The sequence below is a fragment of the Caretta caretta genome, chromosome 19 (assembly GCF_965140235.1).
Source record: "Caretta caretta isolate rCarCar2 chromosome 19, rCarCar1.hap1, whole genome shotgun sequence".
In the NCBI taxonomy this organism is placed as follows: domain Eukaryota; kingdom Metazoa; phylum Chordata; order Testudines; family Cheloniidae; genus Caretta; species Caretta caretta.
In genome coordinates this window covers 4,796,400-4,823,950 of record NC_134224.1, presented here as the reverse complement: position 1 = coordinate 4,823,950, position 27,551 = coordinate 4,796,400, and the positions used below count along the sequence as shown (strand labels likewise).

General features: G+C 44.5%; 1 protein-coding gene across 4 annotated transcripts in view; it reads right to left on the bottom strand.

Annotated features, from left to right (window-relative positions):
- CSMD2 (CUB and Sushi multiple domains 2) overlaps positions 1 to 27,551 on the bottom strand; it is a 549,151-nt gene that overhangs the window by 496,222 nt on the left and 25,378 nt on the right. For all 4 annotated transcript variants that reach the window (XM_048825804.2, XM_075121410.1, XM_048825805.2 and 1 more), the window contains exon 2: positions 4,480 to 4,696. In XM_048825804.2, the coding sequence (XP_048681761.2) occupies positions 4,480 to 4,696 (217 nt within the window). The remainder of the gene's footprint in view (positions 1 to 4,479; positions 4,697 to 27,551) is intronic.

The following is a 27,551-nucleotide window of genomic DNA, read 5'->3' as shown; positions in this document are numbered from 1 at the left end:
AGTTTACTCTTATTGTATTAGGGAACTTTCATACCACATTAAACCGCAACACAATAGGGTGTTTGCTAACACAAAGAATAGAATTACTAACTCCCTCTCAGAAATTCACTTAGACGTGACGCACAAAGCCCCACAGCAGAAAGAGCAGGGGAAATTCTCAGTAATACAGAGATTAAATGCAATATTAGGGCCTTGTAAAGTTCCTCCTGCACAACAGTGAATTTCACCAATAGGGAATACATTAATTTCCACCAAGCTCATTCTTCCGCACCAAGAAGTTGAGCGAAGAATGACACACTAAACAAGCCAGTGTCCCTACATGGCTACAATACAAATATTCATCCAATCCCCCCCTTTGAACCACTATTCTCACGTATCTGATTTGTGTTGAATTTGAAAGAATCAATGCACAGCCAACCAAGCGCAGAATTTGGCCTACTGAGAGGAAGACTATAATTCCTTCCATTTAAAAGGGATTCTTGTTTATTAAGGTGAAAATCAAATGGACACCCGGAGGGCCAAAAGAGAAGATTATTGTCCATCTGTTAACTATTTTACTGATGGCCACCATTATGGCGAATGGAACAGCTACATTCTCTTCACAGAGGCAGGTTTTTTCCCTCCCGTTGCACTTGCCTATCACTTATTTTGGCCAGCTTACTGATGAACTTTGATAAATGAAGTACAGTTCATCCATCTCCTAGCGTAGCACTTAGATGATGAATGGAGTACATTTGGAAAGCAGACCGAGGAAAAACATAAAATTGATATCCTAGAAAAAGAAGAAAACTGAGCGCTGGCAACAGCTGCAAAGTTTAATAAGGAAAGATTGATGCACAAAATATTAGCTGAACAAAGACAGATGTTGAACAGCCAAGAAACAGCAAATTCTGATTTCAAGAGCCATTCTGTAACTATGGGGCAATCTGAGAAACACCAAAGTCATTTAGGACTTTCAGCGGGACTTGAGCTCCTAAACCCTTTTGATGCTTTTGAAAATCTCACACTAAATGCCCATCATGCTGGCTTCAGAAGTTTTATTATGGGTGGCTCCACAATTGTAGACATGGAAACAAATGACAGCTAAAAATTAGAGGGTGAAATTCACACTCACTTTTTATTTTGCAGGTGGCAATAAACCCTAGCTATACTGCGACACAGTTGGCGACTGATGAGGCATAAGGAGGGAAGAGCCCATCAATTTCTCAGATCCCAGAATGAGCTTGCAGGGCTGGTAAACTAGAAATTTATCAACTGAGCAAATTTAATCTGGGGTCACGGAGACAATCTACGTAGAACCCTCTGCTAAGCTATTTTTGCAGTCACATTTCAGAATGATGATGATGATGATTTGAACTGTGGTAATACCTAGAAGAGTCCATCGTGGACCAGCACCTCATTGTGCCAGGTGCTGTACAAAACACAGAACAAAAAGAGACTCTCCCTGTCTCAACGAATTTACAGTGTAAGAAAGAATGCAAACATGCTTTTATGTGAGTGCTCTAACATTTGTAATACCCAGATTTCCAAAGGCAACCAACTGCCATTGAAAGCCACTGGGAGCTGGGAACCTCGCTGTGCTTTTTGCCATTGAAAATCTCCCCCATTTGTATTTTTGATGCAAAATTTGCTGATTTGCCATACAACTTTTTTGTTCGTTTAAACACACAACTGCCCTCCAGGCCATTTCAAAGCCGGATATTTTGCTTCTCATGAAGTAATCAGTTCACAATGAAGCACAGGAAAGTCGGATTATTCACTAGTTTCCCTAATAAGAAAATTATTTTTTCACCCTTTGAATTAAACAGTGATTTTTTTTTACAATAAAGAGATTTTTCACTCAAAAACAGGACTATCAAGTAAAAATGTGCCAGTCACTCAAAATATTCCTAACACTCAGCAAAACCACAGAAAGTCTGCTCATTTAAAAAAAAAGGTTTATGTAAATTCAAACTACAGTTCAAAAAAACTTAAAATGTTTTTACTAGGGAATTTGTTCACCCTCTAATGATATCCATCAGTCCAGGTACCCTTTACAACTCTAACCACCATAGCATCCAAGCACTGTGAATCCCAGAGGTTTGTTAGCACTGATGGCTTACACTCAGATTTCCTCGCCATTGTGCTTGGCAGTAATTAGCAGTGAACAGGAATACCTGGTTGTGATCTATCTACAGTAACCTTACTGATTCACTCCACCATGACTCCTTCCTTCAATCTAAGCTCATTAATGGATTCTGCATCCTCAGCAGAACCTCCCACTGACTTCCAGAGAGCAAAGGTAGTTTATGCCAATGCTGGTGAATGCAGTAATTTGCCCAGGGGCCACTTGGGATGAGGCAAATCACAGCATTGACTCTCCACCACTGCAAAGCTTGCCTCACAAGAAGTTGAGCCTCAACTGATCATACGTGGGTCTCCTTTATACATTACCAAGAACAAAGTAATGTTCTGCCTCTTGATTAAATAAGAGCAAGAAAACAGCCATACTGGGCCAGACCAAAGGTCCATCTAGCCCAGCATCCTCTCTTCTGACAGTGGCCAATGCCAGGTGCTTCAGAGGAAATTAACAGAACAGGCAATCATCAAGTGATCCATCCCCTGTCACCCATTTCCAGCTTCTGGCAAACAGAGGCTAGGGACACCATCCCTCCCCATCCTGGCTAATAGCCATTGATGGACCTATCCTCTATGAACTTACCTAGTTCTTTTTTGAACTGTTATCGTCTTGGCCTTCACAACATCCTCTCACAGAGAGTTCCGCAGGCTGACTGCGTGTTGTGTGAAAAAATACTTCCTTTTGTTTGTTTTAAACCGGCTGCCTTTTCATTTCATTTGGTTGGCCCCTAGTTTTTGTGTTATGAGAAGGAGTAAATAACACTTCCTTATTTACTTTCTCACCAGTAATGATTTTATAGACCTCTATCATATCCCCTCTTAGTCGTCTCTTTTCCAAGCTGAAAAGTCCCAATCTTATCAATCTCTCCTCATATGGCAGCCACTTGATATCCCTAATCATTTTTGTTGCCCTTTTCTGAACCTTTTCCAAGTCTAATATATCTTTTTGAGATGGGGCGACCACATCTGCATGCAATATTCAAGATGTGGGCATACCATGGATTTATATAGAGGCAACATGATATTTTCTGTCTTCTTATCTATCCCTTTCTTAAGGATTCCCCACATTCTGTTTCCTTTTTTGACTTCCGCTGCACATTGAGTGGATGTTTTCAGAAAACTATCCACAATGACTCCAAGATCTCTTTCTTGCATGGTATCAGCTAATTTAGACTCCATCATTTTATATGTATAGTTGGGATTATGTCTTCCAATGTGCATTACTTTGCATTTATCAACACTGATGAAATGATGAAATCCCATAATCAAGACAATTCTCTAGCATAGCTGCAAGGTGAAGACATAATTTATCCACCCACCTGAACTCCACTGTATACAACAGAGTGTTTTCTTTAATGTTTCTGTTTCTCTAACCCAGATTTTCCAGATGGGTTAACTGAGACATCAAGAGAACTTGTCCTAAGTCACACAGTGAACAAGTGGCTTAAAATGAAATAAAACAAAATCTTTGAGCACTCTCCCCGCCCAAGATCACAGCCTTTAGTCCAAGTTCCTCACAAAGCAGCCACTTCATGTCACTGAATTCACTGTGCAATGCCAACACCAAAATTCAGTTTTATTGGTTAAAACCTGAAATAAGAAGCCTTTGAACCTATCATCATAATCAACAACCTAGGAATAAATCTAGGGTCTTGTCTCTGAATCATAAGATCCAGTCGACATATCTGTCTCTCTCTCTCTCTCTCTCTCTCTCTCGCACACCCATTTTTAATTATCAGCATCTCTGTTTAACTTATTATTCATAATATTAGGACAGCACGTCGCGGTCTCAATTGAGACAAAAGCGCCATTGCACTAGGCATCGTACAAACACATTATCTGTGACAGTTCTCAGCCCCAAAATATTTACAATTTAAACAGACATTACAGAATCAATGGACTATTATCCCCAGTGTACAGAAGGGGGAAACTGATGCAGAGAGCTTAAGTGATTTACCCAAAGTCACACACAGAATCTGTGGCACAGCCAGGAATTAACCCCAGCTCTCCTGCGTCCTGGTCCAATGCCTTAACCACAAGGCCACCCTGTGTCTCTCTAAGATAGTAAAGCTTTGGGTTTAAGGGAAAATCTTCCTCATGTCAGACCTCCTCTCTTCTAGCTCCATTTTCTAAATTAAATTCTCCAGATGTCTAGGATATATTGATAAGCCATGTTTGTCAGGCACTCTCAGCAGTATTTAGGATCTTATCAAACGTAAGAAATCAAAACAGTTAAGAGAATCTCTCTCACAAATAAGCTCCTAATTCAGTGCGAGCCTCCAACCTAAGTATTTTAATCCCAGTGGCAGAAATCTTGAACATGCTTATAAAGGCCATCAATTGTTATAGCACACACTTTACCTTGTTCTCAGATTCCCCGGCTGAGGCAGTCCGTCATAGACTGATAATACATCAAAATCTTCCTCTAAGGCAAAGGACTGGAACACAAGCTGTATTCTGTTCTGCTCCTCAGCCGTGATGGTCCACGTACAGTTTGCATAATTTGGATATCCGTACGGAAATCCTGGACTTTGTATCGTCCCGTTTGGGCCTTGAAAGACGTAGCTGCAGTTCTGGGCTGGCGAGAGAGAAGACAAACAGGTTATTGTAGCAGACTTTATAATTCTACACCAACATCACCGCTGATATGGATCTCCTCCGAGCAGAGCCAACATGGAGGTTGTTCATTTTCAAACACTTGCTGGAGAATGATTTTTGTTCAGGTTGGAAATACACTTGCACCATTAGAGCTGCACTCATCACATACAGACCATAAAACAAGCCTGAGTCATCACGAGGCAGACTAGCTTTGCACTCATTGAGGCCTGGGCGACACTTACATTTAGCTCGCGCTAGCTACATCATTCAGGGGGAGAAAAATTCACATTCTTGAGTGCCATAGTTAAGTCAGCGTAACCTCTCCGGAGAGACGGGGGGTAGCTCAACAGAAGAATGTTTCTATCGACCTAGCTACTATGACTGCAGCACTGCAGGGTGTGAGTGGGTGGAGGGGTGGGGGTGATTACCTAGATCAATGGAAAAAATCCTTCAGTTGACGTCTGAAGCGTCTACACGACAGTACTTCAGTGGCACAGCTGCAGTGACTGTAGTGTAGACATGCCCTTAGAGTAGGCCAGGTATACAGGTGATTGGCAAAGCAGGCTATTTGATTATTAGTATCATTACATTAATGCCTAGAAGCCTCGACCAATGTAGGAGGAAACAAAGGTTGAGAGACATGGAAATTCTCCTTAGTCTACTTCACTTTCCCTTTGGTGTTATTTTAAACCTTGCAGACTCTATTACCGAACACTCAAGCTTTGTGAAACACGGGACTTGTAATCACTGTAATGCTAGTTTGAGGTAGAACTCGAGGTTGGCCCCTGCTCCTGTCCACACACACACACACACACACACACACAAGTCTCCAACACTTTGAACTGAAGCTAGCTGGCCCATCCGTGGCACAGGCTGATGCTCCAGCTAGCAATGCAGTGGGATGCAGCAGCTTGATTTGCAACTCATCAGCTGCTCGTCCGATCATTCTGCGTAGCCCTGGCACTACTTCGTAGTGCGGCCAGCCTCACTAAAGCGAACCGCTGCAGTGAAGACAAGCCTGGGGAGGCAAATTCACCCCTTGCTATGAAGGGGTACAACTCCTGCTGGCGTTAGTGGAATTGCTCCTGTTTACATCAGAGCTGAATTCCAGCCTCACCATTTGCTGGGGCTGCCAACCCTCCTGGTTTCGCCGGGAGTCTCCCAGAATCACGCTCTATCTCCTGGAGATAATGCGGTCAAACCGGGAGATTGTGAGCGCTAAAAGTCTGGCAGAGCAGATACCTGCCTTGGCTCCAAGCTGCTCCCGGAAGCTGCCAGCACGTCCCTTTGGCTCTCGGGGGTGGGGGTAGGGGGTCTCTGCACACTGCCCCGCCCCGAGTACTGACTCCGCAGCTCCCATTGGAACTGCGGCCAATGGGAGCAGCGGGGGCGGTGCCTGGGGCCAGCACACGGAGACCCCCTGACCTCCCCGCCTATGAGCCGCTGCCAGAGGGATGCGCCGGTCGCTTTCCGGAGACACCTGAGGTAAGCACCCCCCACCCCATGTCATACCCCTCACCTCCTGCCCTCCCAGAGCCAACACCCTACACCTTCTCCTGCACCCCAACCTCCTGCCCCAGCCTGGTGAAAGTGAGCTAGGGTGGGGGAAAGCAAACGATGGAGGGAGGGAGGATGGAGTGCGCGGGGGCTGGGCAAGGGAGTTTGGGTTTGTGCGATGAGGCAGTTGGCAGCCCTACTGTTTGCAGGGAAATGCAGTGCAAAACAAAAACTGTGCTACCTTGTTATCCTATGATCAAGCTGAGTTTGACTGATCACTGTTGAGATTCCTGAGCTCTACAAAACAAGTCTGGCTTCTTCCATTGATGCTGGTTTGTTTGCCCTTATTTATGCTGGTTACTGAGGATTTCAAACTGGAAATCATGGCTTTGATTTCTCCTTGCTCTTTTCCAAATCAGTAAAGTTATTAGCACTTCTGAGTGCCGACCAGCCACAGGTAAAGAATGACAGTAGCATTCATTAAAGCCAGTTACAATTCAATTGGCCTAGCCTTGGAACCCAAACGCTTAGTAGAACCTGTTCTGTCCCTGCAAGATAGAGTTTGTATCTTTATGGAACTGCAGCAGTCAATCAGATTTACCCGAAGGGGAATATTTTTGTACATGGCCTATCTTACGAATAAGAGTGAGGATAGCCCTATAATCCAGAGCGGTGGAGTAAATCTGACCCTTTCATAAAAAACTTGTTAACAAAGATAAATAACAGAACTTTGCATTTCTACAGCACCTAGCATTTGTGGCTAGGTTTGCTTTGCAAATACCAATCACAGAGCACATGTGCAACCCCTGTGAGCAAAATTCATCCCCATGCACTGTTAAATTGCACTTGTTTGTGGACTTGGCTTATGTGATGCATAAACCTGGTGCTGGTATTCTGGGCAGGGGCGAATACCTGTGATCCTTGGAAAAGCAGGCGACATTAATCCATTTTACAAATTGCAAACTGAGTACAAGTCCACAGTGGGAGATCCATAAGCTGCCCTGACTCTCAATTCCCCTGCCTGGCCACTAGATCATATTCCCTTTCCTTCACAGAGGCGGTTATTCAGCAGGCGAAGTGTGGGTACATAATTTTCTCTACAGAACACTTTTAATTTTAATCATGAGTAAATGCCATCTGAACGATTTGGGAAAATTGGTCAATTAAAAAGGCTGTAGCAATGTAATTGTTACAGGTATAAAACCTGTTGATGCTACGAGCTATCATGTTAACGAAGCATATTCAAGGTCAGAGATTCTGTGTTCCAAACACTACAAAAGGTCATTGGAGGACAAACAAGATTTAATCAATCTGGTTATGCCAGTGTGGCCCTAGCTCAGAGATCAATACCATGAACAACCAACAATGGCTTCAAAAATCTACATCCTCCCAAACTTATAGTAGCTGAAGAAACACAATAAACGACAACAGAAAAAGCTGATACGGTTCTATAACAAACTAATCTACTGAAACAATTCCACATTCATGATTCCGACCCAAGATGAGCTTCTGCTTCTTATGGACACAGCTAACAGAAAATTGCTTATTGGACGCAAAAATTAATTTCTCAAGAGCTGACGATCTACAAGGCAATACACCTTCATCAGAAATAACCAGGAACTTTGTTTAGGTTGGAAACAGATGAGAATAGCTGGCAGACATGGGAATAGATCAAGGAACCACAAGAGGTTTTGCTCATACCCAATAATCTGTTTTAAGTCTGAGTTAGTTCATTTTGGGTTTGATCACCAAGACTTGATCTAAAGTCTATGTTACAAGACTATCAAATGTTGCATTTCTCCTTTGAAGACTTATGGTTACAATTCTCTTTATCCCTTTGGCCCCCGGGCATCAATAAATACAGAGGAACGCATGTTTGAGTGAAACCCACACTAATACTTTGAGAGCCCTCAGGGCTGTGTTGTCAACAGGCCTTCTTGAGTGTGCCTGCCAGTGCTGTGCTCAAGAAGAAATCCATACTTTCTCATGCAAACTTGAGCCCTCGGGGGAAACAGGAGCACATGTCCCATGCAAGGGCAAAGGAAAGTCCCTGAACTCAGGGAAAGTCAGGGGCTTCTCCCGCCTAGTGCTCCCCGGGGTGCTGGTGCACATCACGCCAAAAACAGTGCAGAGCTGGCAAGGCATGACATGGGGAGCATGAGAAAGGATGGTGCAAGTCAACAGGCTCCCGCTGGTCTGCATAGTCCCACTATGCACTGGGAAGGCTTGAGATGGGGGGTGCACCCACCCCTTCTCAGGGCACTGTCTACATGACACAATCTAGCCAACCCCCCACCCCCCACTACCACAATTAAAAATGATAAAAAATAAGACATTAGAGGCTCCCCCCCTCCATTTTTCAGGTTACAAATCCTTGAAATCAGGTGATCATACGTTGAAGTAGGCTTAACCATGACGGCTCTTCTACAATGTGCCAGCTACCAGGATGAACTTGATGGCATGTGTGGGCTCCCCAGTGCCCCCTACTGGATGGCATTGCAATCACTTAACTCTTGTGACACAGGTACCCTACACTTAACAGATCTGCCAGTAGCTAAACCCAGATCAAGTCTGTGCTTTTGGAGAAAGAGGGTCTGAGGTCTGTCCCCTCTCTCACTAGGAAGTGCAGCACAGTGATAACCATGAAGACTTGGGCAAAAGCCACGTTTTATAACAATACTGTAGCGTGCACAGTAACTGAATTCATTGTACTCTGCATACGGGACCAGCCCTTAGCAACTGCAGCGTCCTGAATCCGGGCTAGATCTACGCTGTCCAGGTTCTGTAACATCCGGACTCTGCTTGCAAAATACACTATGGCCCGAGCCGCTATTTCATCAGACCCATTCCCTAACCCTGCGCACAGCCACGTAAAACACAACGGTCACCGGTTAACCCGGTTGCTTACATTTTCCTTAATGTAGCAAACATCGCTGCAGCCTTTGCTAGGGAGAGTCCCATGCAACATGAAAGGAGCTCTGAATGGAGAGCAATATTTCAGTGACGGTTCTGACTTGCTTTCCCCAGCCCAGAGGTTCTAAATGAGACTTCACTCCTCTCCCCACAATACACATGGGAACGTAGGAAGTGCCAGAGTGGATCAGACCAGTGGCCCATCCAGGCCTATACCCTGCTTCTGACAGTGGTCAGTGTCAGACGATTCAGAGAAAGATGCAAGAAACCCTGCAGATATTGAGCAGCCTGTACCAGGAAATTTCCTCCTGACCCCCATTAGTCAGAGGTTGGTTTAAGCTCTGAAACAGGAAGGATTAAAACTTTTCCAAAATGGTTGTATTTTGGGGCGAGGAGGGTAGTATTTTTAAAGCACTTCCTCTTACATGTTGTCACTCCTAATTCAAGAGCCACAACAGTGAATGAAAAAGGGTAAATAGATAAAGCTAACAGATTGGATGTCATCTGCCAGCCAGCCCTATGTGGCAGCAGAGTAAATATTTATGGCAGTGTAAATATTCATTTCCAATTTCTAATACTATAGCTCATGGACTAGAGCTTCATGATAGCACTGCAGCTGCAGGAATCACATCAGCATACACACGTTTGGATGGACATGACCAGTTTTGTGATGGAGGTAAACAAGAAAAGAGCCGCTTCCACTCATGTTCTTGACAATGGCAGCTGGCACTGGAATTCTGGGAAGTGTTCTATTAGAAGGATAATGACAGCTTTAAAACATGCATCCTATTAACGGAATGTATTTAATCTTATTGTGGTAGCACCAATGGACAAGGAGCAGGACCACATTGTGCTAGGCTCTATATAATGAAAAGATAGATTCTAATCTCTTTGGGGCAAGAACTAAGTAAAAAATTAAGTGTAGTTGGCAGGATTCATACCTGTGCAGGGAAACCTCAATCAGTATTAGTACCCACAGCTGAAACTGAAAGACTCTGAAAAGTCTCCTTTACTCATCACCATTTACTTCTTGCCTATTTTATCCACTACACTGTGCTTGAACAACATAAACAGAGCAGTCAGTTTCATGGTCTGGCTCTTGTGCACCTGCAAAATGATGCCACAACTGGGTTACAAACAAACATGGGCCTGATTCTGTGATGTCTCATCATAAGGGAGCGGCTCCCTTGACTCCAACATGGCTGAAAAAGCAGCATGTTTTAAGTCAATAAAAAGAAATACTACATAAAAATCACTCACACATACACACACACACCCACTCCGTCTATGGAACTGACTCCACAAATTAACACTGGAGCCAAAGAGCTTAGCAGATTTCAAAATATGACTGGCCATTTAAATGGACAGAGAACAGCCAGAGTTACATTAGACAGATTTTTTTTTTAAATGATAAGACCCAAGCTTCACAGCATAAACCAAACTCTAACAGGATTTAGGAGGTAACTCCCCATAAGCAAATGATTCCATAACTGCATCTTCCTCTGAAGTATCTGGTACCAACTGCTGTTGGAGACAGTATTCTGGACTAGATGGACGGCAGGTCTGACACATTAGGTTCCCATGCTCTGAACCGTGTTAACAACACTCAAACTAAGGGTTGCAGAATTATCGTCATTGCAGAAGGTTTCAACTGAAAACAAATGAACAAATCATTTAATCACATTTAAAAATGAAAAGAGCCAGAGAGAAGTTAAGATTTTTAATTGACTTTAATTTTTTTAAACAAACACTGAGGAGCAAACCCAGCTGGAAACCCCTTTTCAGTAAACTTGACTCTTCAGCATATGGTTTCCCCTCCATCCCATCTTAGCGTTTAGGCAGCATAGCAGAGTCAGACAACCTACATGTCCCAACACGGTCATTACAAATGTTCTCCTAGCTGTCAGATCAAACTAAAATCACAGACACAGCCGACACCTGACATTGCCAGTTCATGAAGTACAAAATGCAATTTCCAACATTTTATTGTCTTCTGGCCTCTTCTTAGGGCTTAAATTTACTGGGCTAGATCCTCAGCCAGTGTGAATCAACGTAACTATTAACTATGCTGATTTAGATTAGCCAAGGATCTGGCCCACTATATGGCAGAAGGGGGAAAGCAAAATTTATTTCTGCAGTTTCTCATAACACAAGCTGAGGCACTTAATGTCTCAGCAGAAACAAAAACTAATTTAGCAACACTGAAATATGGCAACAGCACAATTTTAAAAAGGACAAAAATCAAATCATATGCATTGCCTCTCAGCAATATAATCTAGGGAGGATACATAGCCATCTTTTCTCCTTATTGCAGTAGACGTTTAATGTTTTGATTTTCCTTAGCTATTGTTATTTACACTCGTATGTTTTTCTCTGGTATTGTTCTTTACTAGTCAATAAAATGTGTGAGCTTCAAACAAGACACTAGAGTAAAACTAAAGCCACTACTCTGCACACTTTACTTTCACACATATATGTTCCACTCAGACACACAAAGAACGGAAAGATTCTGCCAGCACTGAAACAATAACTTTACTTACTAGATCGCCTCATGTTACTACTCACAGTCACTCACATGCAGGTTTTGAAGGATCAGAGTCTTCTAAAGTAACTCAAAACTCTTGTAAAACAAGTAAATACTAAAAGGAGGTAAAATTTTCCCAAGCTGGCTTTTTTCACAGATTCTTGCTTTGAACAGTTAATCAGTAATTAATTCTTCTTATATATAACACACTGGAATCAATATATACATATACCTAAATAGAAAGCTAGCTTACTGTTGTGTCTATGACTTTTGCCAACATGTATTCACACACAGAGCAAATATACACATTTAAGTCTCTTTTCAGTAAGCTTTCAGCTTGCTGTAGCCCTTAACTTAGCTTACAGCCTCAAAAGCAAAGCCTGGTAATAAATAATGCAGAGAGATTCCATTTACAATAGAACTGTTAAAGTCCAGCAGCACTGAGGAGAACATGTACTAAAGGGCAGACTGCCATCTCCGATGCTCAGCGCCTGCCCGTCTCTGCGTCGGGAGAAGACTGCAAGCACAGGAAGCACACGGCTTTGCCTGCATCCTGGAGGAGGCACTCCAGTGCCTGCCCCAATGGAACTGAGAACGTAGCACCCGTGGCAGTGAGGGTTTTCAGACTAGCACCATGATGCAGCACTATTGTAAATCGAACCGGCTCTCCCAGATGTTAACTGAGCTCTCGGGGGGAACTCTGGAGACAGGCATTACTTCCCATCCACCCCGTCCATCTTTCACTCACATTCAGCATCATTGCACACTGTCTCATGTAGTGCTGCCTGGACCTTGAGAATGGAACCCATGTTCTTAGAGACTGGCTACTATCTGGGAGACCTGTCCCATATGGACACTGATGCAATAGTCAGATGAAGCATTCAGTTCTGAGGACTTCCCAAGTAGAAATGCAGGGCACAGGAGATGAAAAGATAAAGGGGCAATAATTTGCCATTGGTTGATAAAGATGGATGAATGAGGGGTTTATGCAAAATAAGATCTCTCCCTTGCACCAGAAGCTGGGAATGGGTGACAGGGGATGGATCACTTGGTGATTACCCGTGATTCCTTCTGGGGCACCGACATTGGCCACTGTCGGAAGACAGAATACTGGGCTAGATGGACCTTTGGTCTGACGCAGTATGGACCCTCTTCTGTTCTTATGTACCACATCTTCAGCCTCAGCTGAAACCAAATTATTTCACTGAGGTTGATAAGAGTTTGGATTTTTCTTCCTCCGTAAGTGCCTCTGATTGTTGCGAATCAAGAGATACACATGCCAGAACACCTGATCACAACCATTAGAACAGTTTACACATGAATGAAGGGGATCCTCCATCAGATGGAGTCTTTAAGTCCCTTCTGGCCTGATAATCTATGGATAGATTTTAGATTTCATCTGTCTGACATCCTCTATGACATGGACCAGAGAGCTTCCCTGAATTAATTCCTGTTTGACTACAACAGAACTTTTAGAACATCGTCAAAACTTGATTTAAAAATTACCAATGATGGATAGTCCCCCACAATCCTTGGTAAATTGTTCCAATGATTAATTACCCACACTGTTAAAAAACTGCACCTTTGTTTTCAGTCTAAATTAGCCTAGCCATTGGAACTTGCTTAAATAAGACAAACACAAGACACGACACAGGTTCAAGGGAGGGAGCCTGCAGAGATGGTGGGGGAGGGGATGTAGAGGTTGGCCAACGAGAATGATCCAGATATGGAACACATGGAGTCGGCCGGATAGAAGGTATCACGTCAAGAGTTGGAAAGGGAGAGAGAGAGAGATGCAACTACTCAGATTGTAAGCTCTCTGGTGCACAAACTATCTTTCTGTACTGAATTTGTACAGCACCTAGCACAATGTGGTCGGGCCCATGACTGGGGCTCCTGGGTGCTACCGCAATACAAATCATAATAACCAATGGGGAAAACATAACAAGTTAGAGCAGGGGGGAGCAGAGATGTAGGCAGGGCTGAGATTATGCAAGGCCTTGTACACAAGGAGGAGGAACTTGAATGTTCCATCTCTACTCATCCAGACCATATCTACTCTAGTGACCAAGAAGCGAATGGCTCCTTTGCTCATTCTCAATCCCCCAAGCCAACACAATGCGGCTGTGGGTTAACTCTGCACACTCAAGTGTGTCCCTGACTGCGGATATACTAAAACAACCAAGATTCTTATTTAAGCCACTTTATTTATTTATTTGTTTATTTTAAATAAAGGTCACTCCAAAAGCCCTGCCTCGAGAGAAGTCTGTTTGGTTTGATGGTGTCACCCGCTGCGACTGCTGCCCCATAGCTGCACAGCCCGCAATTAGCCAATCAGAACGCTTGAGCACGTAAGCCCCATTTTACAACAAATAATTGACGAGGTTTGTAATGTTTCACGGTCAGTTATTCTGTGAAGAGTTCAGGTGCTCATCTTTTCATCACTCCAATGGGTAGGGACAGCATTTCTCTGCCAGAGTACTAATTCCGTGCAGCGCTACCTGCTATGAAAGTAACTGCCAGAGCAAGCTATTCATCAGTAATTTCATTATTCTATCGAGTTCCTTGCATTAAGCTGGTCTCTTCTCAGGCACACAAACAAGCAAATAAAATTGACCCATCTGCAGACCAAGAGAAAGGCTTCAGAGTGGCTTAAATGAACACCAGTTTCAAGAGCAGAACTCTGCCTACGTTATGGAGGCATTTTCTTGCCCTAGAAAAGCAATTCTGAAAAAGGTTTGGCCATCGACAGAAAACACAAAGGCGAGAAGTATCGCAATATGAGGTGAAGCCTCTAAATTGCTGCGCTCAGTTTGATGGTTGTCAGTATAACTGGTTGAAAAAACGTTATATTTTCTGGAAAATATTTGGAATGAAATGAAAAAACCCATGGCTTCCTTCTTAATTCTTCCACAGACTTCTCCCTTCCTCCGTCCTTTCTTTTTCCCACTGGGACAGGGGATGGAAAAGGGGAGGGGAAAGAAATTAAATGAGAGAAGAGTTTTGTTTTCAATCAAAAATACTTGGAAATTTAGAGCCTTCCCCACAAGGAAAAAAGAGTGAATTTAAAATAAAAAATAAAATAAAATAAAATAATAAATAAATAAATAATAATAATAATAGAGTAGCGATAGCTATAAGTTCCAATCCAATAGGGAGAGACCCGCAAAATGTCTATCCACATCCAATCTGCGATCCCCAGACTTGGTCTGTGGATATCTGCAGATTTGCAGGACCAAATCCTGCAACAAGGCGCCCAGCCGAGCCCCATTTCAGGCAAAGGAGACTGCCTGTGAGAAGCCCATGTGGAATTCATTGCAGAGGATGGGCTGAAAATCATCGTCCCAGAAGGCTGTATTGGTGATCTCTACAAAGTGAGTTTAGGGATGGAGGGTCTCCAACAAATTCCTTACATATCAGCTTCGCAAACATACATAAATAAATAAAAAAATCCCCCCACAGTTGGTATTAACTGGTCTCCCTTCCTGACAGTCACAGTACAGAAGAGCCAAGGATTCAACAGGCAACCGGAGGCTGAATGAACTCTTCCATGCCATGAATGCAGCTAGCTGGACAAGGATTGAGGCATGCTAGTAGCAGCCAGGGCTGGAGGAAGGGGAGTTAGCTTTCACTCTTGCTACCCAAGCTGTCAAGTGGCAGAAGACTTCACTCTCCAGGGCTGCCATCCTGACACCTTTGAGGACAGCACATTTACTTCAAATCCATGATTTTGTGTTCAATGAATGCATGATGTAATTAGAGTAGAGGGGAGAGTCTCTCTCAGTATTACAGCAGATCCCTTCCATCACCTAATCCAAGACACATACGGTTATATATAGACCTTACCTAGTGACTAGTGGAAAAGGCTATATCATATATAGAAGAGCGATGGTCTAATAGTCAAATACATGGCTAATTTTGTATCTGCCAAAAAAATTAAATGGAAGGAATAACTGGCAGCTCTCCTGAGGACAGAGCTCTCCCCTTGTCCCCCACAGACAACCATGCAGCAGGTGCAAAGGGAAAAGAAATACTTTCTCGATAGGCCCACAGATGTACTATTTACTGTTTCTCATTCAGATGAGCCTTCACTGTATTTTCTGTGCCTGTTGCAAAAATCACCCATCCCCAAAGCCAATAGTCAAAACTCTGCAGCAGTTCAAAGCTGGATCTAAATTTGGCCCAGCTTTGTATTTCCACTGGAAACCCACTTGTCTCAGAGGTTAATCACTGGAATGGGGCAAACGCAAGTGGGTTAAAAGATGACTCCCCCAATCATTACTCAAAAACTTGAACTGAACTTTGTGAGTTCCACAAAAGTTTGATTAATCTGTTTTTCTCCTTCAGTCTTTCTACATGTCTTCATTCTGCCTTGGAGCTGAAGCCCCAGAAGGTACACCAAGAAAAAAGCTTGCTCTGGATGTTTGTTCCCCAGAAATGAAAGGAAGCAAAAAAGCACGGGAAGTCTCAAAAGAAAGCCTGTCGACAGGTCTCTATTTTGATTTTTCAGGCTCTAGGCTCAGTTAGTTTAGATACAGAGGCAGGTCCTCAACTGGCATAAACCGTCCTTAGTTTCAAAGGTGCTAAGACAATTTACACCACTTGATGATCTGCCCTCTGGATTTTTGGATGCTTATCCCAGCTATGGGCCTGATCCAAAGCCCAATTAAGCCAACAGAAAGACTCCCATCAGGCTTTGGACTAAGTCCTAAGTGCCCAACATGGGCAGATGCAGAGCTTCAGTGACTGTGGTGGAAATCCATGCACGCACAGGGGTATGCTCGTTACAGGATCAGGGCCTAACATCACAAATCTTTCAGGTGTTGCACGCACTAAGTACTCACTGAAGACACCTGCAGTGGGAAGCCCTCACCGTATCTGTACCCTACCAGAGTTTGAAATATTGCTAATGAAATGCAAAACTACTCGGGATTTCACGTTTCATCACAATCTCTACAACAGACCCTTTTTTTTGGGGGGGGGGGTAATTTTGCTAACATGCATACTTTTGCCAAGCACAAAATAAGCAAAATTAGACCTATTTCTAAGTAAAGAGAGATCTGTAGTGAAGCACAGGAAAAATGGCTTTCATCCATCTTCTATGCTAAAATGGCTCCTCCGTTTAAACTACAAATAAGGCAAAGCTTTGGGCTATTCCACTGCATGCAAAGCTGAACATATTTGTAAAAGCTTCTCTTAAAACAATAACCAAAAAAATCTTGCACAGCTGGAACGTGAGTCAAACCTAAAATGTTATAACCATAGTAAGATCAGTCCATTGGTTCAATGAGACGTGAACAGAAATTGCAAGCAATTAAAGAAGAAAGCTCCTCTTAGTTTACTGGATGGAGGCAAAATATTTCAGTGAGCAACTAAGATGTTAAACTGATGGATCATTAGCAGGCCAAAAGCCAAATGTTGTTCCCGGACAAACTGGTATAAATCCAGAGTAACTCCACTGCAGTCAAGGGTAAGCAAGAATTTGGTCCTAAAGCTGTAACTATCCACACTGGTCATGTGCCCCGATGCATGGAGTCACTGAAACGTAATAGGGTATGGCAGGTACTTATAAGTTACACAAACTACCATATTTCTTAGGCACAGAGAGGTGATGGTGTTTCCTATGAAAGGAAGATAACGTGCCCCGCAGGCTGGAAAAAGCGACAAGCCCACTTCTTCCCAACTCTCACAGATGGAAGAAAGACAGCACTAATGGAACCAGCACATACGTAACAACCAGCTCCATACCTCAACTCTGGACACTGCAGACACCCTTTTGCCTTGTAAGCATTATGTCCCCATGCATAGTGCCCGATAAACTTCGGACCCCTCACGGTAGTGGCTCACCAGGCCTCTGCAAACGTTCTTCCTTGCTGGGGATTTAGTGTTCTCTGTCCTGGTGCAGATTAGCTGCAGCAAACAGGCAGATCTTTTTACTGCATCGTCACCGCACTCAGACAGGCTTGAGGAAGAGGGACTAGGACAGGTCAGTTCTGGATTGTCAGAGCAAATCCAGGGACCCATCACTAATACTGCCACATTAGAAATAGCAGAATCGTCTTCAGTCCCCTCCTGAGACCCACAGGAGAAAGCTGGCAGCAGGCTAGGTGGGGGTCCAAGACCTTGGAATTTGCTGCCTTCTTTGGAGAGGACTGGGAGTTCTGTTATGCTGATTTTTCACTGATGTAAATCAGTGCAGCCCCACAGCTGCTCTAATGCCAGGGTGGAATTAGATGCAAGGGAGACCTGAGCTCAAGGGGGAAGGTGCTTGTAGGCACCCATGAACTGAAGAAATCGAGACATTACGGAACAAAAACTAAATCACATCAAATAAGAACAACATTTCTCTAACATATTGTAACTCCCAAAGCCCAGCAGATAAATACTTTGACACTTAGAATCTTGACAAAAAAACACTCCCCCCACCCAAGTCACTGCTTGACTTCAAAGAAGCCTCAAGCTACTCTGGAAAGACTAGACAGATTCCCATCGGAAGAAGCTCTGTTATCAGAGGGTTTCAAAGGCAAGAGTGATTCTACCTGCATTAATGCTGCTGAAGCAAAGGCTTGTGGCATCGATGGATCCAAGAAGAAAATTAAACAGAACATATCTAGAAAAGATGAGAGTTTGTCCTGCGAATACAAAATCTAGGGGAAGAAAAATAATTCAAAAACTAAGCGAACATACACTACATGGAAAGTACAAAGCTAATTAATATCATAAGCAAGGAGAGCAGGGATGGATGGCCTTGTGGTTAGGAAATATGAATGGCACTATAGAAACCTAGTTTCTATTCCCAGCTCTGCTACATCTGTGACACCTTGGGTGAGCCACTTAACCTCTCTATACCTCAGCTCCCCATCTGTCTGTCTTGTCTATAAACTCTAGGCTCTTTAGGACCAGGGCTGTCTCACCACGTTTGTACTGCACCTTGCACAACGGGGCACTGATCTGAGCTGCTGCCTCAGTCTAGGCACAGCCATAAGACACATCATGAGAGGGAGAGAAGAGCATCTCAGTAACAGAATGTGAACTTTAAGAGTGAGCAATGTTGCATGTGTGCAGAACCAAGGGCAAATCCTGTGAGGCACTGAGTGCTCTGGTCTCCCACCCATTGCAGAGCAGAGGCAGCTGGCACCCTGCAGGACTGGGCCCTTACAGGGGAAAAACCTACAATTCCACTTTCAGAATACAACAATTCCACAACCTTCCCTCCACCGTCTGTACGTGTGTGTGTGTGTGTGTGTGTGTGTGTGTGTGTGTGTATAAAGAGCACAAGACACACACAAACAGGCCTAAATGTTCACCTCTGCATACTGATGAGACGATATTGGGTGGCGTGGGGGGGGAACCTCCATCCAACACATAACAAAAATCATCCAAATAAAAAGATTTTGTGCTGATTACAGCAGACAGAACAGCCTTTGCAAGAGGACACACAATGCAAAATAAGAGAACCTCAGCGACTGTTGCTATGACAATGCACAACACCCTTGCACCTGTTCTTGTGCCCAACTTTCTTCGAACAGGGATAAGTGTTACACATGGGTTATTCAGTGCTACAGCCTATCAGCCCACAGAGGACTTGCTCAGGTTCCGGGGGACAGACATCAAAATGAGGTTAGTTTCTGCCCATATGTACGTGAGTGTTTGCAAAGTATAAACAGAGTGTGAAGGAAACAGCTGAGCTTTGCTTCCAGGGCTTAAGATCACAACTGCATCTGGTAGATCGTTTATCAAGGATTTCACTGCTGTTCTAATGAGGACTATACAGACAGGGTATATGTGCAGTATATTCATTAACTCTATTAGGATTAAGAATAACTGGGGGAAATTCTATGCCCTCTGCTATGCAGGTGGTGAAACTAGGGGTATGTCTACACTAGAAACTTAAGTCAACCTCATACAGGTTGACTTACAGCCACCGTAGTAATTACTGCGGTAGGACATGTCCACACTACCTTCCTTGGATTGACGGTACACAGCCTTCACCAGGAGGCCTTCCACCGACCTAAGAGGGGCAGCGTGGGGAGCCGAGAGCCTGGTCTCTCTTCTCTGCTAGCAGCTCCCTGCTGGGAGCCTGGCTGTCCCACTGGCTCCAGGAGGGCTTCCCAGGGCCTCTCACCTCCCTTTCCTCGCTGGGCGCAGAGGGTAAGTCGACCAGGGCTTCTCACGCCAGCTCCCTGCTGGGAGTGGGATCCAGCCACCCAGCTCTACAGAGCAGCAGGGAGCAGCTGGGCTCTAGCTCCCCAGCTTTCTTGTCAATTTCACGGCTCTTGTAAGTAACACATTGTCTACACACTGACATAAGCCCTACCCCTCTCATGGAGGTGGTGTTATTATGTCGGTGTACTAGGGCACTTACATCGGTAGAAGCAAGGCTGTAGTATGTACACTGACATAATTAGGTCAACGTAAGCTGCCTTAGGTCACCCTAACTGTGAAGTGTAGGCCAGGCCTGAATCATCATAGGGGTCCCTAATAACCAACTATCCATGAGTCTCTCTTATTGGGAGGAGAGACCTCTGCAGAAGTTTATTGATTATAAAAATATTTTGATGAATACACCAGGAGTGCGTTTGACTTCTAAGACACATCAAAAGAATATTTTTGCTTATGCAAGCTCGGTAATGTAAGTAGAAAGAAAGAAAATACTAGGAAATCCTTGTTTATTGAGGTATAAAAAAATACCTATTTCCCTGTATATTTATACAGTGCAACTCCAGCTCAAAGAATATTGCACTCTGGCTTTGCTATCTCAAATTTATATGCACGCGCACACATACACACTCACTCCATTCAATTCACCATTGGCGCAGGATGCGATATCCCTTAAACTAGCCTAGAAAACAGTTTAGGGCATGAAATGAAGACGACTTTATTTAGTTGATGTGGCAGGGTGGCTTTAAGGAGGCAGCCTAAAATCACCACCACAGGAATTAGGCCTGGACACTAGTGGTATGTCTACACTGCAATACAACACCTGTGGCTAGCCTATGTGAGCTGACTCAGGCTCCCGGGGCTATAAAACTGCAGTGTAGACGTTTGGGTTCAAGCTGGGGCCCAGGCTCTGGGACCCCATGATGGGGAAGGGTCCTAGAGCCTGGACTCCAGCCAGAGCCCAAACATCTCTACCTCAATTTTATAGCTCCGCAGCCCAAGCCCTGTGAGCCTGAGTTAGCAGACCTGGGCCAGCCATAGGTATTGTATTGCAGAGTGAGACGTACCCTAGGGCACCAGGGTTACCTTTTTCCACCCTCGGTTACAAAGATACCCTGGGATGTTTACCAGAACTCAGTTCTACATTTCACCTGAAAACACAGTGGAAGATGACAGAGGCCGTATTGATCATGTCATTTGGGGAGGCTCCTAGCACACACATGTGCAAAACCGCACCATAAGGTAAAGAAATGGGCTCTGCCCATTCTGCAGAAGGAGAGATTGTCTCTCTGTTCTACTAGTCTGCACAGACTGAACTTGGCCAGACAAGAAAAGTTTGCTTGGTGGGAGCCTAACGGAAGAGCCAGAAGTGAGTGCGGACTTGATTGTAACAATGTCTCTCCATCTCCCGAAACCCACTCTCATTTGCATTCTTCTCTGCTCTATCCTTTTTCTTACCTGGTCTGCAGCATCGCTGCGTGTGACAAGCCTGGCTTACATCTCCTGAAAGCTAGGCCAATGAGGAGCACCAGATACATCTTCCTCCCCTAGGAACCTTGCTCCTCAGCAACCATGCTCGGCTGCACATACATGACCTCCTGAACATTTATGCTCTCATATCTGCTAGCCAGCAAGGTCCCCACAAAAAGGCCCTAGCCCTAGGGCACAGGCAACGAGTATATATCGGCCAGGTAGGCAACACACTACGCAAGCTCTGTGTGGTACTGTAAGAAGAACTTCCTCTGACAGGAACGAAACATTACCACCTCCAACATCACCACGCTTCATACCAGTGATGCTGCATGCAGCAGGAAGAAAAAAAGCACCCTGAATCTTTTCACAAGGGAACAAAGACTCAGAGTTTATGAATACTTGGCAACTGTCAGCAAGGCCATATGTACCACAGCTCACCCCAGCTTCAAACAGAGCAGAGGTGTACCAGAGCGAGACCCTAGCGTGAGCAAAGCAAGCCACTAACATCCACTGCTTTGCACCACTGCACCAGCCTGAAAGCACAGTAAGCTGCATTAATACGAATCACAGGTTTGTGGCTCCTCCCACTGAATGCAACAATTTCACCACACATCCAAAGGCAGAGCTGTGCCTATGCTAGGCGTTTACACTGGCCCCTGAACACCAGTGGGTGTAATCAGGGGAACCCCACCCCCACTACCATGGTGCAGACATACCCCAAACCTGTGCTTGCATCGCAAGATCATTTGCACTGCTGGGATGATGGACAACCAGTCAATGTGACACCCAAACACCTCTCACAAACCTTGGTGAGAATCGCAGGGACAAAAACAAAAACAGGGTTGGGGTTCTCTCTTGAAAATCATATTGAGTTCAATTCCACCTTGGTAGTGCATTCAGTGGGAGCAGCAAAGGGACCGTGTGCATGTGTGGACCGTAAGGCAGAAGCCGTCCCAAGATTCATGATAAACTATTAGCTGAAACATCACGGAGTTCAAAACCAGAGAACAATCAAAGTCAGCTGCTGCCTCTGAGAAGGAGTTTGAAATGCATTCGTACTTTGAACATTTTTCAAACTTCCACTCAAATGATTGCCTACGAGGATGGATGCAATTTTCTGCCACTTCCAAAGGGTTAATCAGACTCAGAACTTCTCTAGCACTTTACATTTTCACAGTGTTATACAGCCATAAGTGCATAAACGCCAACACCAACCTGGGAGGAGGATAAGTGTTATCCCCAATTTATAGACAGGGAACAGAGGTTATAGGAGTGGCCCTAGGCTGCTTTACAAAGTCCAGGGCAGAAACAGGACTAGACCACAGGAGACCTAGACTAGACCTCCTCTACTGAACCCGCTAGACCACTTGCCCTATAGGTGACAAGAGAGGGAGATGTGATAGGCGGGAGCCTTATGCTAACGATGTAGTCACAGTCTGCAAGAGAGACGAGCTTTCATCTGTCCAGGAGCCACGCCCATTTTAAGATCCACATATCTGCTGCATAACCCACCACCCAGGGCTCTGTGCCAGCAAAGGGCTTTCATTATACAGGCCAAGCCAGCGAGGTTAGTTTGCTCAGTCTCCTTCCTGCCTGCCACACCCATCCTGCTCAAGTGTTCAGGTTACATCTCCTGCTACTGCAATACCAAAGACTCAGTACCTCTGTCTGGTACAAACTGTATCTGCACTAACAGGGCATCGTCTGTTCTTACACTGGTCTTCACAAGTCACTACGGGCTTGTCTCAGCTGGGAATACAAGTGGTCCTTTAAAATGTGTTTAGCTAAAATGTGTTGATTAGAGTATTTTTAAACACCACAGAGCAACTCGTGTAGACAGGGTTTAAATGTTAGCCCTAGAGTAGATTCTCCACACTCTGACTGCATCCTTAGGCTTCCCCTATCGAGTAGACCAAAGCCAGTGAACACATTTTTAAAGGTGTCAAACCCCGTCTACCCTGAGCACTGAGTGGTAAAAGTATGTTAGCACATTAGCGAACATGCTTTAAAATACCACTCAACACCTAGTACAGACAGAAGTGGCATTTGCAGAGCTGTAGGTTCCATCAGCTCCACTGGTACAGAATCCAAGTTGTTCCCTGGGAAGTGTGAAAGGTTTCACACCTTCAAATCCCTGTGGACAAGCATCCAAGGCCTTGTCTCCACTAAAGGGGGTGGAGGAGGCGTGGTTTTAGCATGTTAGCTGGTTGAGGTAAACCTGGAGCTCCCACCCAAGAGCTTACTCTGATCAGCTGATGTGTGAGAATTCCAAATTGCATTGTCTAAACTAGGATCTTAGCAGGTGTTGAAATACACCTATTTTCCTAGCGTAGGTAGGGTCCAAGAGTTAAGACACTGGCTCCAATCCCCTAGGGACCTGCAGCTGCAGTTCAGAATGCACATTGCCATTGCATTAGGCCTGCAATGATGAGACCATGACTATGTGCACACCAGCCGTGCTTTACTAGGATAGAAATACCGGTCTACTATGCCGGCAAAGCACTCCCACTGTGAACGCAGCTATACCGGCTAAGCTGTGCTTTGTACCAGGACAGTGAAAACACCCTTCGCAACTGAAATAAGCTATCCCAGTAACACTACAGCTTCGCCAGCACAGATGCATCGGCATGAGGGACTTCTGCCAGCATAGCTATGCCAGTCGAGGATCCCATCTCTTTACACCCCAGACTGACACAGCTATGTTGGCAGAAGTCTGTAGTGTAGACCGGGCCTGTTAACTTATGCAGATGCACCTCTGGGCCCAATTTTCCATTGCCCTGCACCCTGTGCAGCCATTTACACCCCTGGAAGCAAGTTTTGTATGCTCCCTTTCTCCTTTGGCAGCATTTTACACATAGTGTACCCTCACTTGGCACTGGTACAAATGGTCGTGCAATACACAGACACAGACACACACACACACGGAATAAACTGCCTAGGGAGGTTGTGGAATCTCCATCACTGGGGATTTTTTAAGAGCAGGTTGGACAAACACCTGCCAGGGATGGTCTAGAAAATACTTAGTCCTGCCTTGATGACCTCTCGAGGTCCCTTCTAGTCCTATGATTCTATGATCTGGTAGCATTTTACATCCACTTTGCACTGTTTAAATGACAACACAAGATGCGAGGCAGGGCAGAATCAAGCTCTCTCCCTTTCCGGCTATAGCCTGGCCCACATCTTAGTTTTATGCCAGCATAAATACAATGGTTAGGGGTGTGATTTTTTTACCGATATAGTTATACAGGTACAACCCCTAGCTTGGGTGCAGATATACCAATAATAGTATCCTATTCTGGTATCATTTATTCCTCATCCCATATGGGAATAAGATATGCTGGTATACGCAATTTTATATTGGTATAATCGCATCTGCACCAGGGGTTGTACTGTATACTGTTATAGTGGTACAACTTTTGAGTGTCGCCATCCGATGAAGTGAGCTGTCGCTCTTGAAAGCTTATGCTCAAATAAATTTGTTAGTCTCTAAGGTGCCACAAGTCCTCCTTTTCTTTTTGCCACAGCCTGAGACACTCTGGCTGATGTCCAGCATTCCAAAACGTTAACATTTCTCTCTCTTCAGAACAATCATATCAGGCTGCAAAAAGTTCTCTGAACATGAGGGCACGCTATGCTCTTTATAAAAGGTCTTTTGGTAGCCGATAACAAAAGAGATCTAAATAGACAGACAAGCACTTTCATCCAGAGGCAAGGGGTTTTTAAAGCCTGAGAAGAAACTCTGTGGAATCTACCAGAAGAAAATGACGAGGTGACCAACCCTCAGGGTTTGCACGCAGCCCTCCTGCTAAATTTTGGTCCTGTTTTAAAAAAGCACCAAGGAACGTTTCATGAAGGCCTAACCCCAAGGCTGTTCTCATCCTGTCTCATCTGCCAAGGGACAGTGTCTAAAAGCTGTGTGCAGGCATTCAAGGAAGCCTGAAGGTCAAGAAACTAGAAACAAGGCTTTGCGTGCTTCATAAAGAGAGGCCCTAGTATCTTTCATCACAAATTACCATTCTAACCAGCTCCTTGACAGCCAGCAGCTCAGTCCCTAACGTTGGGTTCTCTGAGATGCTGCGACGTTGCTAGGCATGGTTGCTAGGCAAAGGCACACATGCAGTTGCTTAACTGCAGTTCCATCACAGGGCTGGCAATTTAACAAAAAAATATTAAGGCTACACATTTGAAAAAAAAAAAATATTTTAAAACCAAACAACTAGCCACCAGTTCGGAACCTACTTTGTCTGAAAATGACCTTCCGCGTCACAGGGTTCCCGAGGTTCACAGATAACGCTGTTCCCCCTCTTCTTTTGCAGCAGTCATGCCATCAGCATTCAGCAACACAGATTGCTTTCCGCTGCACCGCAGGGCACTCGGCCATTGCAGGAAGCCAAGGAGAGCATGGCAAGGAAGAAAAGAGACAGCACCTGCCCGAAGCAGGCATGACTTTTCCAGCAGTGGGCCTGAGCCACAGAAATGGGACCTAGATTTTGAGTTTGGGGTACCCTGCTCCAGGGCTTTGGTTTGGGCACATCTGGAATATTATAACAAATCTAGTGGTTGTGTAAGTTTTCCCACTTGACTGCAGCAACAGGGATAGAACTTACAGTCCTCAAACTCCCACCTGTCCTGTTGCAAGCAAGCAGGGTTCTGGGTTTTCTCACACACACACACACACTCTCTATTTAAACTCAGTGACACTCACCCTACATGGCAGGAAGCCTCCTGCAGGACAGGTAAAACATTAAAGCTCCTTAACTAGATCTTCCTGTTCCAGAAGCATGAGCCATTTCCACATGAACTAAAAGGGAGGGTTATATTCAGCTCTGAGAAGTGTGAAGCCTAAGCCACATGGCTGAGCACTTCTCATTTCATCCACCACAGGGCAGCGAGGAGATAGCACCGCAGTGGACCTGATTCTCCATTGCCCTGCATATCTTGTGCAGTCATTTACATCAGCACCAAGTGAGAGCTTCACATCATTCCCATGCATGACTTATAGGAGGGCAAATGAGAGTCAAACACTAACCTTCTGGTGTGGAAGTGTATGCACGGGTGTGAATGACTGCACAGGGGGCAAAGCGATGAAGAATTAGGCCCAATAAGTTAAACAACTTCTTTGGAAGAGTTGAACACACAAAGTGAATAGAAAAGGAGTACTTGTGGCACCTTAGAGACTAACCAATTTATTTGAGCATGAGCTTTCGTGAGCTACAGCTCACGAAAGCTCATGCTCAAATAAATTGGTTAGTCTCTAAGGTGCCACAAGTACTCCTTTTCTTTTTGCGAATACAGACTAACACGGCTGTTCCTCTGAAACCTGTCACAAAGTGAATATGCTCCCCCAGAGCTAATCTTCTGTGGCAGACAAGGCATGCAGGGCACTGATGCAGGCCAGCCTTACACAGGGAATATTTCAATATGGATGAATTAAACCAAACCACAAAAACAACCACCACCACCACCACCTCTTCTCCTCCATCCAACCTTCTCCAGCCACTGAGAATTCTCCACTCTTAAAAGAGTTCTGACAAATTTTTAAAACGTTCTCTCCTTTAGCCTAACCTCCAACCACCAGCCAGATAAAATAAGAATGAACGTAAGCCCAACTGAACACTTGACTCTTCCCGGGGTTCCCAGGGCTGTGAGCTCCCTTGCTGCCATGTGCCCTCGGTGTGGACACTTGCAGTGTTCACAGATTCACTGCTTCCAAAAGGTGCAGTGCACCCCAGCTTGCCAGTTTCATCTCATACCACCACTTTGCTTAACACTTAGCACTTAGATATGAGTAAGTGAAAACAAGTATACGTTTATTTAATGAAGTCCATAGGGTCAAGTGATAGCAAGTGTTAGACACAAATGATTACATTTAAAATACAACTAACATATGTTCTAGATCCTAGACTTACTTAACTAGATAGTTTTATTTCATATAGCGCAATGCTCACCCAAAAGTCCTTCCAGCTTTTTACAGCTAGGCTTGGCTGTGCCCCTCCTTTCATAAGGCAAACCCGCAATTCACTTGCCTCCTTAATGAAGAGCTCAGGGTGTACCTTAGTGAAGAACCCCCGATGTACACCACCAATCCATTGCCTTTACCCCTAAACAGGAACATCTCCTGCCATTTGTTTCTTCTTGTAAAATTTCCTCTCTTGAAGATTTCACAATGTCTTGATTAGCATTTGGCTCAGTATACAAACAGGCATTCATTGTGAGGTAGACAATGCCCAACCCACATGACCAGACAGAGATAAGCAACTGTTACCTC